This window comes from Artemia franciscana, chromosome 8, assembly GCF_032884065.1.
Source record: "Artemia franciscana chromosome 8, ASM3288406v1, whole genome shotgun sequence".
NCBI classification, from domain to species: Eukaryota; Metazoa; Arthropoda; class Branchiopoda; order Anostraca; family Artemiidae; genus Artemia; species Artemia franciscana.
The window spans coordinates 48,435,452-48,448,267 of record NC_088870.1 but is presented as its reverse complement, the minus strand read 5'-3'; the positions used below and the strand labels follow the sequence as shown (position 1 = coordinate 48,448,267).

The 12,816-nt window shown below is 35.7% G+C and overlaps 1 protein-coding gene across 1 annotated transcript in view; it reads left to right on the top strand.

Moving 5' to 3' along the window:
• The window catches only part of LOC136030707 (phospholipid-transporting ATPase IF-like), a 156,788-nt gene extending 147,813 nt beyond the window's left edge, over positions 1–8,975 (top strand). The window contains exons 30-31 of the mRNA XM_065709778.1: positions 3,228–3,319; positions 8,869–8,975. Coding sequence (XP_065565850.1) covers positions 3,228–3,319; positions 8,869–8,884 — 108 coding nt within the window. The 3' untranslated portion in view covers positions 8,885–8,975. The remainder of the gene's footprint in view (positions 1–3,227; positions 3,320–8,868) is intronic.
• Positions 8,976–12,816: the final 3,841 nt, after the last annotated feature.

Genomic DNA, 12,816 nt, shown 5'->3' with positions numbered 1-12,816 from the left:
TTCAGGGGCCATTCCTAAGGAATTGGGACAAAATTTATTAATTTGTTACGTAAGTTAATTTGTAAGTTATGTATATTTTTACTAATAAAAAACGTTCGTAAAAAATTAAAAGTTATAGTTGTCTTTTTAAGTAACCAAAAAAAAAAAACGGAGGTAACTAGGCCTACTCCCTCGCTCCTTTTTTCTCAAAATCGTCCGTTTGAAACTATGAGAAAACCATTTAGCCAAAGAATAAATTAATATGCAAATTTTGTTTTAATTATTCATGTGCAGGAAACCAAAATCAAAACATGCATTAATTCAAAAACGTTCAGAAATTAAATAAAAAAAAAACAAGTTTTTTTTTAACTGAAAGTAAGGAGCGACATTAAAACTTAAAACGAACAGAAATTTCTCCGTATATGAATGGGGCTGTTCCCTCCTCAACGCCGCGCTCTTTACGCTAAAGTTATTTAATGTTTTAAAAAGTAGAATTGAGATAACGAGTCAAACTTTATCGTAAAGAGCTGGGCGTTGAGGAGGGAACAGCCTCTTTCGTATACAGAGTAATTTCTATTCGTTTAAGTTTTGATGTCGCTCTTTACTTTCAGTTAAAAAAGTTGTTTTTTATTTAATTTTTTAAAGAAAATTAAGCTGCTCCACTTTATGTGAGAGGAAATTTGAGCCTCTTGCTTTTATCGGTGTAAAATATGAAATAGAAGATGCCTGTCGTATCAGGACCACCTCAGTCATCTTGGTTTGCTGACACACACCTGTTGTTACCTACTAGATGACCCGATCAGTTCTTTCTATGCAATAAAATGTAGATCTCCATCAAACAGTTCGTGGCAACGATCTGTAAGTTCGTTGTTCGCTGTAAGTTCGCTGTATTTGATGGCAACCCATCAAAAGTTACGAACCTGAGAAAATTGTGCCTTATTTTTGAAAAAAAGAAGAAAACGCCCCCTAAAAGTCATAGAATCTTAATGAAAATCACATCATTAGAGAAAACTACTGTAGAAGTTCCAAGCTCCCATCTGCAAAAATATGGAATTTTGTATTTGTTGCCAGAAGAAAGATCACACAAGCGTAACTATTTGTTGTTTTTTTTTCCCAGGGGTGATGGTATCGACCCAGTGGTCGTAGAATATCACAAGAGGGCTCATTTGAACGAAAATTAAAAATTTTAGTGCCTTTTTAAGTGAACAAAAAATTGGAGGACAACTAGGCCCCCTCCCACGCTCATTTTTTCCAAAGTCGCCTGATCAAAATTTTGATAAAACTATACGTGGGAGGATCTGTCCATGAGGAATTTTTCATGGGGAAGGGAATTCTCCATGAAGGGGCGCCGGCTTTCCCAGTATTATTTAACAATGATCAAGAATAAAAAACAAGCTTTTTCAACTGAAAGTAAGGAGCAGCTATAAAATTAAAACGAATAGAAATTATAACATATATGAGGGGGTTCGTCCCCCTCGTCAATACCTCCCTCTTTACGCTAAAGTTTTCTTTAATACTTTCAAAAGAACTATTTATTCTAATTAAACAGTTTTTGTGATTCAGGGGTCATTCTTAAAGAATTGGAACAAAATTCGAACTTTAGCGTAAAGAGTGAAGCATTGACTAGGGGGCGAACCCCTTCATGTTCGTAATAATTCCTGCTCGTTTAAGTTTTAATGTTGCTTCTTGCTTTCGGTTGAAAAAACTTGTTTTTTTATTTAATTAATAGATAAGGATAAGTACCCTCGGCACTGTAGTCAGCAGTGAGCCTAAAATCTACATTATATTGATTTTGTTGAAGAGAGTAATTTGATGATTCTACGCTGATGACCCGGTCCTAAATTTTGCCAAGCCAGGGCTCCTAATTTTCTCCTGAATGTTTCAGGCTTGTTCTCAAATACGGGAAATTCATCTTTCAAGGGTTTCTCTCAGTAGACTTAGTGATAAGTATATTTTTCCTTGGTGAATTCTAGAAATCTTTTTTCATTGTTCAATTCAGTCTATCGTCTTTAATTGCCTTAATTTTTCTTCCATTCCAGACAACTCTCTAAGGTTTATGATAAGGCGAGGAAATGTATTCCTGAAACGGATAGCTCTGTTAATAAGTTGTCGCTTTATTTTAATTCTGTTTATGTTCCTTCGTGTCTTGCGTTTTTCTTAAATTACATGGTGATGTTTCTGAAGCCATCTCTTGTCGTTGACTATTCTATGTACCATTTTCGTTATTTTTGTCGACACTCAAATTCCGTTCTTTTGGATCCGGCTTCAATCCCTGACTGCCAGAAAAACTTTCGCCCTGAATCAGCTAAAACTTTTACCACTTGGTGCCCTAAAAAGAATTCGATTTTATTTCTCTGGACCGAGCTGAAAATGTATGTTTATTTTGTTTATTTTACATGGCAGAATTTTTACCTTCGTTTTTGTTCTTCTTTTTTTGGGTTGGGGAGGAGGGTGAGATGTATTTGTCATTTTACTTTTTTTTTCTAAAAAAAGGATATATGGTGATGTATTTGCTATATTGATTATGCATATACAAACAGAAGAAGTGCTAAATGTAAATTTAGTTTGGTTGTTTTGTTTTCTGAAGGTACTTGTCTCATTTTCCCATAAATTAGTATTACACACAGGAGGAGGACCGTTCAGGGCTTATCACTCTGTTTCTAGCATCCAGGAGTGAAGTGTCTATGGACGCATGAGAGTTCTTAAGGGAGTTTTTTTCCTATTTATTAATTTGATTAGCTGCAAGCCAACTTTTTTATGTTATGTTTTTGAGTTTTAACGTGCCTTGCGGCACAGAGCAGTGTATTTAGGGTTTTCATCCCTTACTTTAAATAAAAAAAAATGTAATTTAAAAATCCTTGAAAGCTTTTCTAGACAAAAAAAAATCGATTTTGTCTTTGTCTATGTAAAAATCTGCCATCTTTCATCGCTCCACTAGTAAACTGAATCGATATGCTGGTAGGCCTACACTAGATATAGTAACATAGAAGCATTGCCTCCATTTTATCCATTCTCTGACGATTGATTCTTTCATCATGCATTAAAGACATTTAACCTTAGGCTGATATGTCCTCCTCTGCCAAATGAAATTGGATTGGCTAGATTCACTTGCTTAAATATTTGGAAGTTTCATTTTATTCCAAAAATAAGGAATTTTCAAATTCACTCGCAAATAGTGGTATTTATAATTTTTTACAAGAGAAATTAATGACTAGTCTACCCAGATATATTTTTTGCTCTTTTTTTAGCCTAAAAAGCGAAGAAATCTACCAAAGTTTTTGAAGTTTTCTTCTTCAAAAAAGGAGGCAGTTCAAGTCAATAATTTTAGACCTGTTTCGCCGTAAGTCTTTATTTCTTACTTTCTTCGACCGGAATTTCTCTTCTTTCTCTTTTACCTAGATTTTTAATCCTTATTTTTTGTTCTTTATTTTCCTGTTTTACTTCAAATATTCTTTTCCACTGTAGTTTTAATCTTATTTTACTTTAATGGATTTTAAAACTATCTTCTGTGGTCGTGTTTTGAGCTGAAATGTATAGGCTAAGATGGAATCAAACTGTTTGTGGTAATAAACTGTAAGTAAGGAGCGACCCAGCTCAATAGTAACCGATACTCTAAAAAATGGAATTTTGATACCAATAGATATATCAAAAGAATCGGATTGTTATGCTGATTTCAAATATTTAAGTTTTATTAAGTTTAGCCTTACTCACCAAAGATTACGAGCCTGAGAAAGTTTGCCTTATTTTCGAAAAGAGGGGGAAACACCGCTTAAAAGTCGTAGAATCTGAATGAAAATCACACCATCTGATTCACCGTATCAGAGAACTTTACCACAGAGGTTTCAAGCTCTTATGTGCATAAATGTGGAATTTTGTGGTTTTTTTTGGCCAGAAGAAAGATCGCGGATCTGTGTTTATTTATTTTTTATTTTGTTTGTTTTTTTCCTAGGGGTGATCGTATCGACGCAGTGGTCCTAGAATACCAGAAGAGGGCTCAATCGAACTGAAATTAAAAGTTTTAGTGCCCTTTTTAAGTGGCGAAAAAGATTGGAGAGCAACTGAGTCCTCTACCATGTCCATTTTTCCCCAAAATAATCTCCTCAAAAATTTTGAGATAGTCATTTTGTTCAGTATAGTTGAAATATCAAATGATTACGTCTTTAGGTGTAAAATGACCCCCATAGTACTTAGGGATAAGCCTGTTAGCTATGAAATTCTCCCATGTTTACGTATAGTATTTGCTATTGGGGAGTATACAGCCCTTTTTTTTGGGGGGGGGGGAGGTAAGGTTGCGCTTGGGGTGTATTTCTGTGGGGAGATTCTTCCTTGAGGAGGGGAATTTCTGGGGAGTGAATATTTCTGGGAAGATTTTACATTGGGGGGTTTTGACGGAATTCTTATACGAAATCTTTTTTAATTATCTTACAGTCTCTTTACCAAATTTTATATGTGGAGATGTTCCGGGGGAATTATCCAGGGGCTTTTTTCCGAGTGTTTAGTTTTCTGGAAAATAATTTCCAAGTAAGGGGGCATTTCTGGAGTCATCGAGAAACCAATTAGGGATTAAAGTCTTATTCAAATGAAAGAATGCTAAGGAAATTTGTTTGGGGTGAATCGTCCGCAAGCAATTTTACAGGGAGTAGGATTGCCAGCGAGGATGGAACTGTCTGGAGGGAATTTGACGATTGGTGCACTTTACGTTGGATAAAATTTGCACGGAGAAGTTTTTCATGAGGAGGAAGGGTATATATCAAAGAGGATTGGCTAAATTTACGGGCATTATATATATATATATATATATATATATATATATATATATATATATATATATATATATATATATATATATATATATATATATTATTTGTCTATATTATTTTTTCTATTGTTTGGTAAATGACGACTTATACTTGTTGACGACATGACTGCCTGTCCATGGATTATTCTTTATGGTTGATTTGTGTGGCTATGCTGTTTGACCTATGTGATTGTATGGATGAGTAGGGTTAAGGCCTCATTCAAGTGCTGGTCTATAGTAATCACTAATTTAGGAAAACAGTCTTCCTTTTCTCCTTCTGTCTCTCTTTTTTTTTTTTTTTTTTTTTTTGTGTTTGTGCTGTTGCATTGGTGATTTCTCTTTTCATGATATATATATATATATATATATATATATATATATATATATATATATATATATATATATATATATTATATATATATATATATATATAAATATATATATATATATATATATATATATATATATATATATATATATATATATATATATAATATATATACCTTGCCGTATATATATATATACCCCCCTCCTCAATACCTTGCCGTCATATATTCCATATATGACGGCAAGGTATTGAGGAGGGGGGAACCCTTTATTTTCGGCATAAATATTCCGAAAACGGTACCTTGTGAAACGATAGCATGTGAAACGATAGATGCCTGGCATCTATCGTTTCACGGACAAATCAAGGCAGTAACTCTTGGTTTTGAATTTAGTTATAACCACAAAGAAGACTTAGCACATGTATTTTACACCAGACAAGTAAGAAAAGGGGGAAGGGGTGGTGTCCAACTCGAAATCTTGAGCCATTTTACAAAAATTTGTTAGAATTTGAATATAATTTTCGTAGTATTCGCATCTTTTTCAACCCCTCCCCCTGCAAGGCAAAACCTCGCATACGTGGCTGTGTTCAACAAGCATTCCTTGATAATTCCAGAATAAAACTTATAGCCCCCTCATGACAAAACTTGAAAAAATTTTGCAGTCTTATCGAGGAGGCATGGAACAACTAGGAAAAAATATCTCTGTGGTGATTTTGCCATCGCCTTATAAATCAAGGAAAAAATCATTGTGGAACGACAGGAGTAATAGTATAAATACATTCTGGCCAGTTATTATCTTCTCTCTGGAACTCATAGTAAAGACCGCCATTAGCTGGAACCTAGTAAAGAACAACAACCATATTCTTTTTTACACTATTGTCATTACAAATTTTGCAGAAATTTATTATGCAAAATTAGCGGAAATTTTTCAGCTCTACTGTTATCATGATTTTGCTAGGCTACAGCTGTAACATAATCTCAATATGATGTTCATGTTATACAATATGATGTTATACAGTGTAAAATGGATAATAATACCAAATGACACTTTAAAAGCAGTCATTGTCAAGAATAGCATATTGTTTTAGTGCTATTAAAATAAATTTATAAAAAGCTCTTATTTTTAGTGGATTTCCAATGAATCATTATATATATATATATATATATATATATATATATATATATATATATATATATATATATATATATATATATATATATCTTTGATCTTGCAGTAACCTACTTGCCTTGGGGGGGGGGGGGGGTAGGAGACAGGTCACTGTTAACCACGGAAAAAGCAATATTTTGTGTTTTTCAAGGATGGGTGTTCATAAAGACTAGTTTGGGGTTTTCAACCATGGTTATTAATTAGTGCGCTTTTCATTCCGAAATTCTTTCCTTTCGTTACCACTTTTGAGGAATTCCAAGCTATTATTCAAAGTTCTCGAAAATTTATTTTCACAGAACTAATACTACTGCTAATAACTCACCGCAGCACAAAGCCGCCTGAGGCCAATACAGCTACGCACGCTCCTCCTCCATCCCAATCTATTCAAAGTCTCCCTCTTCACACCCTCTCAGGAAGTTCCCATTTCCTTTAAATCTTTCTTTATGACACCCTCCCACCCACGACCAGGATGACCTGCTTTCTGTTTAGTCCTAGACGGTTGGTCGAGAAGGACAATCTTCGACAAATTGCCATCTTAAGTGTGAAAAAAAAATACTCTGAGCCTTGGCTTTTCTACTTTTAACATCTTTACTGCTTCCATAGTCTTTACTAATAATACCACCAAGGTAAGTGAAGCGACTCACCTGATCAATCATTTTGTTACCCAACATCATTTTTTCATCTTCACTTATTCCTAGCCTTAGTGACTTAGTCCTCTTAACATTAACGTTCAAACCTATCCTAGCACCTTGAACTCGCAAAACTTCTAAAAGTTCATTCATTTTGCTCACACTTTCGTCCAGGGTGCTTAAATCACCAGCATAATCTAAGGCCAGGAGATTTTTTCCTCCTCATTTTTCCGTGGTCTCCCATTGCCTTTCTTGTGCTCCTCAAGACAAAGTCCATCAAAATGATCCATATAAAAGGGGCTAGAACACAACCCTGCTTAACTCCTGATTTAATATAGAACCAGGTGCTATCCTCATTTCCTACCGTAACCGCAGCAGTATTATTCTCGTACATAGCATTGATCACTTTAATGTATTTGTCTGGTGTACCATACAACGATCAGATCTTTGCTAAAGATCTTCTATCAGCTGAATCGAACGCTTGCTCAGGAGTGAAAATTTGGTCGACACACCCTCTACCTTTTCTAAAACCTCTCTGTTCTTTTCTTAAAACTTTGTCTACACCATCACTCAATCTAAAAAATATCATATTACTAAGGAATTTGATACCTACAGAACCATATGTCTCGGTAGTTACCACATTCACTCTTATCACCTTTATTATACGGTGGTTTAATTAAGGTTTTTCTAAGATCGTTAGGTACTCCCCCTTTTTCATAAATCGTATTCATAATCTTCAGTAACTTATTTCTAATCTCAGAGCCACCCTATTTAAAAAACTCATTTACCACACTATCAGCACCTGGAGTCTTATTTCTTTTTTTATTCTTTTAGTACTGTCGCTAATTCTTCCTCATAAACAAATCTTCCTTCACTTCCAAGGCATCACAAACTTTTTCATTTTCGTCTTTATCTTTTCCTGCAACACTATCTCAGTTTAGCGCGTTCTCAAAAGTTTCTGCCCATCTCTCTTTAATTCTTTCCTTATTTCTAATTATGGCTCATTCCTATCTTTAACTGGAACAAATCCGGATTGACTACTTCCTCTCAATTTATTAACATGCCAGTACAATATTTTACTATTATGCCGTCTAGCTGCATCTTCCAGATCCCCGACAATTTCATCCATGGCCTCCACTTCGCACCTCCTTAGTTCATATTTTAATGGTTTCTCCACTTTCTTTACATTCTTTTTGTTTTCATACGATCTATCACTCAGATAATTTTTGGACAAGCCTCTCATCCTCTTTATTAAACAGAAAGCTTTTTCACAAATATTACTAGTCGCAGTCCTAACTTTCTTCCCTAAAACACCATCAGCAGATTCACAAATTGTTTTTCTGAAATTATTCCAACCCTCTTCCACATTGTCAAATTTTAAACTCACAAGTATAGTATTCAACTGTTCCTGGAAAGCTTCTTTCAAATTCTCATCCTGGAGTCTACCAACATCATAACTTTCCGGGAGGTAGTTGCCCATGCGGAATTTCAGCTTAAATTAACCTAGACACTATTAAATGGTGATCTTTACTTTTAACATCGATAAAAGCACTCCTATCTACCATAGTATCTTGTATTGATACTTAAGCGTATTTTCACAAAACACTTAAATGATATAATAATCACCAATGAACCACCTCTAAATTAAAAATTTTTTCTTGCTAGACAGTTTTCTTTTCAAAACACAGTTGCAATTACTATGGGCTGTAGTTCGCTCTTTACTAGTTATGAGCTACTGCTACAACCTAGTAAAGAGAGATTCATCTACTCTCTCTAAGACTGATTAAAAATGAAATTTATTAATCCTATAAGCAGCGAGATCCTTTTCTTCCAATTTGCGCTTTTCTTTTTAGCCTATCGAAATAGGAATTTTTTGTGTCATCTCTTTATCAATGGATTGACGAAGAAAATTATAAGAAAAAATCAATGTTTCCAAATCCAGTTCTGATTGTTTTCTCTTTTTTCCAGGGAACGCTTAATCTGAGAGGAACAAAATTATCAAAATCAAGAATAGAAAAGAAGCTAGTATGTTTTTAGTTTTATAATAGAAAATAAATATATTACTTTTATTATTATTGTTTTATCAGAAGTAAACGAGCTCACGAGGTCCAGTGGAATGGATCCCCCTAAAGATCAAACTTCCCTACAGAAATCCTTCTTTTGGGGACTGCTTCTAAGGAAACTGCTAGGAACTGCTAACTGCTAAACTGCTAAGGAACTGCTAACTGCTAAGGAACTGCTAAACTGCTAAGGAACTGCTATACTGCTAAGGAACTGCTAACTGCTAAACTGGGAGTAAAGTTTGTCCTGAAATTAACTGCTAAATCCTTCTTTTGGGAACTGCTTCTTAGGAAACTGCTAAACTGCTAAGGAACTGCTAACTGCTAAACTGCTAGGAACTGCTAACTGCTAAACTGCTAAGGAACTGCTAACTGCTAAACTGATAAGGAACTGCTAACTGCTAAACTGATAAGGAACTGCTAACTGCTAAACTGATAAGGAACTGCTAAACTGCTAAGGAACTGCTAACTGCTAAACTGCTAAGGAACTGCTAACTGCTAAGGAACTGCTAAACTGCTAAAGAACTGCTAAGGAACTGCTAACTGCTAAACTGCTAAGGAACTGCTCTACTGCTAAGGAACTGCTAACTGCTAAACTGCTAAGGAACTGCTAACTGCTAAACTGCTAACTGCTAAACTGCTAAGGAACTGCTAACTGCTAAACTGCTAAGGAACTGCTAAACTGTTAAAGAACTACTCCTAAGGAAAGACGCAGCTGTGTTGTCCTGAAATTAACCGGATTCATTCCGTAATCCCAAAGTGCTTAGCCCATGGAGATATCCTTTGCCACAACAAGGATCGGAACACATTCTGTTCCATTGAAGTTCCATTTCCTTTATCATCATATTTTCAGCTTGAACAGATGCAATGCAGTTTCCCAGAAACAGGGCTTCAAATCTAAGATGGCAACCACAGGACTGCAAAGTTGGATCGACAACAAACTGCTCAACCCCCTTGAAGATGAAGTTTGAGTGTTCATATCAAGATAACAACTCCTTGCCCTCATTTATGCCAAGACGATTTCGACTTTCAAAGGACTAGTGGCAAATAGACCATCATCATGCGTAACCAAGGATTTTTCCCTCGAAAATGCCAAGTCATTGCTATTGCAAATTGTATTTTTCAGGTTTGTCCCAGACATATTCAATTTCGCAGGATCTAATTAGGACGGATCTTAAATATGTTCGCGTCGTTGAGGATGTTCTTCAGTTCAGCTGGTATCTTAATGCCTTGTAGGTAGACTTGGAATCCTCGAAGTCGGGTTATGATCTTGTGCGGCTTCCATTCAACGAGTTCCATGTCTACAATGTCCCGTCTAAGTTCCAAGGTGTCCACTCTCTTTCCAAAGTTTCAAGGTATCGATACGCAGCACCGAACCTTGGAATTCAGCTTATGTGTCACTAATTGTTGGTACACTAGACGATGATGTCGATGCATTCTTTACATTCTCCTCCTCCAAAACTCAAAAACCAGGCTGCATCCCTGGTCATAGTGGATACAGAAATACAAGAGTATGGCTAGCTTGTCATTTTCCCTTGTTTTTGCCTCGCAAATTGTTTGCCATAAAATATTTCCCATCTTCCCTTACTAAATATCTTGACCTCGTTTATGGCAAAGATAAGTGTAGCACTCAAACACTGAGTCTATGGTGCTGGGTGATGTTGACTTTTCAATGGTGCTAGTATATTCTAAAACCTATTAGATCCATATGGAAATGCCAAAGATGCCTCTTGTGAGTCATGATCAATAGCCAGTAGTATAAAGGCCAAAGAAACTAATATCAGCGGGTATGTAGATACCGTGAGCTATGCAGGCATGTTCACTATCAGAACTAGAAACGGAGATTACATTTCCTGTCGCTCTATTTTTTTCATAAATAGGGCAAAAAACATCAAGCATTTAAAAAACAGAGCAGAAACACACTAAGCTTTGCTATTCTACCTTTTACATCTTCACTGCATCCATCTTTGCTAATGATACTTTCCAGTAAGTGAATCTATCCCCTTAGTCAATTTTCTTGTTACCTAACATCACCTTTTCAATCTCATTGATTCCTAGTCAAAGCAATTTGTTCTACTTGGCATTCAATTTAAAACCAATATTTGTAACCCGAACTCTTAGAAGAAACTCATTCATTTTTCTGAGCGTTTTTTATCTAGGGCACTCAACTCATCTGAATAATCAAAGTCAAGGTAAGTTCTACTTTCCTATTTTATACCATGTTCTAGATCCTTCAGTGTTCTAGGATACCACGATTTTCTATCAGCTGAATCAAATGCAGGTCAATAGTCTGTAAAACTGAGGACTATAGGGTTCTTGTGGATCACGCAATGCTCAATTATTAGTCAAAGAGCGAAAATTTGGTCGACATTCCCCCTCCTCTCCCTCAAGTCACACTGCTCTTATCTTAAAACTTTATCTACACCATTTCTTAGTTTAAAACGTCAAAGTAATTTGTAGCAAACTTATTTGCTTTCTATGGAAATCAAGCTACAGCATCTGCAATTATCATGTTCGCTTATATCAGGATAACCTATAAAGGGGCTTAATGAAAGTTATAACAAATAAATACTTCCCATTTTAAGAAATTACCGATTTCTTTTCTTACCTGGGGATAGCATACAAACAAGGTAGTAGCTTCCGTTTACTGATAATTGAGAAAATCACCATGAGTGTCCTATCATGTTACACCAAAATTTACCGAAATTACTATTTTTTAGCTTCAATTTTCAGTCGCCCAAAACATCGATAGCTGGCAACCCTAAAGCTACCTGGATCATGAAGGGGTGTTCCCAGGGTGAGACATCGCTTCCAATTCTCATATTTCCACGAGATCGTATATTTTCTTTGGATTTTTCATGGGGAAAAGATTGTCGAATTTCCTGCTTTTAAAACTATTTATGTTTTTTTTCTCGTTACTTTAAACCTTGATTGATAAGTCGTAAGAAATGCAGACTTAAACATCACAGGTATTATCTTTTTCTGCATTCATCGTATCCAATTATCCCCAACACAACCGATAGGCTTGCCAAAGGGACAGTTTCAGTCCTTCCGAAGTTTAGCCTGAACGGGAAGAAAGGGTCTGCATAGATATTCGGTCCGAGAAGGAAACTCATTCACTTTGGAATTTCAAGCCTGGCTCATTTTGGTCACTACGCGGTTCTTAGCATTTATATCTCGTTTTTTCTCCTATCTTGATAATAGTGGGCTTTCTAATTTCTGCTTGGTTTTAATCGACAAAGTTTTTGTACATGTTAGAAGTGAAAACATGGAAGTAGAAACGCCATAGAAGTAATTGATGGAAGTAACTGTCGTAGGAGCAGCAGTCGGGAAAGGGCTAGTCGTGCTTGAACCATTTGTGAGATTTGCCGACAAAGCAAAGATAGTGGCAAGAGCCATCTTGGTCGGAAAAGTAGCTGTATGAGAGAGGAGAGTCAGGATGGGAGTATTGGTGGAAGAGGTTGTTGTAGCATAAATGTAGATGGTAGTAGCAGAGTTGGATGCTTTCTCCAAAGCCAAATTTCATGTGTAGATTGGATGTTTTCTACATAGTAAAGTTTCTTCACATGTACTCACTGGAACATGATTTATAAATGAGATCAATGTAATGAACGTAATTAATCTTAACTGACAACGTTCAACTGTTTAGGGACGTTCCCTAACTAATCCCTGAGTGATCTAGGGTCGATGGAGGTAGAATACATCTACAAGTACAAAGTTAGGGGGAAGGAGGATTCAGGGAGGTCGAATATCTAGTTTTTTACAATTACACATAATAAAAATTCTTGTGTAATTCTGACTCCATCAAGACATTAAGTGAAACCCTTTTATACCCAATGAATGCCTGAAGCCTGTT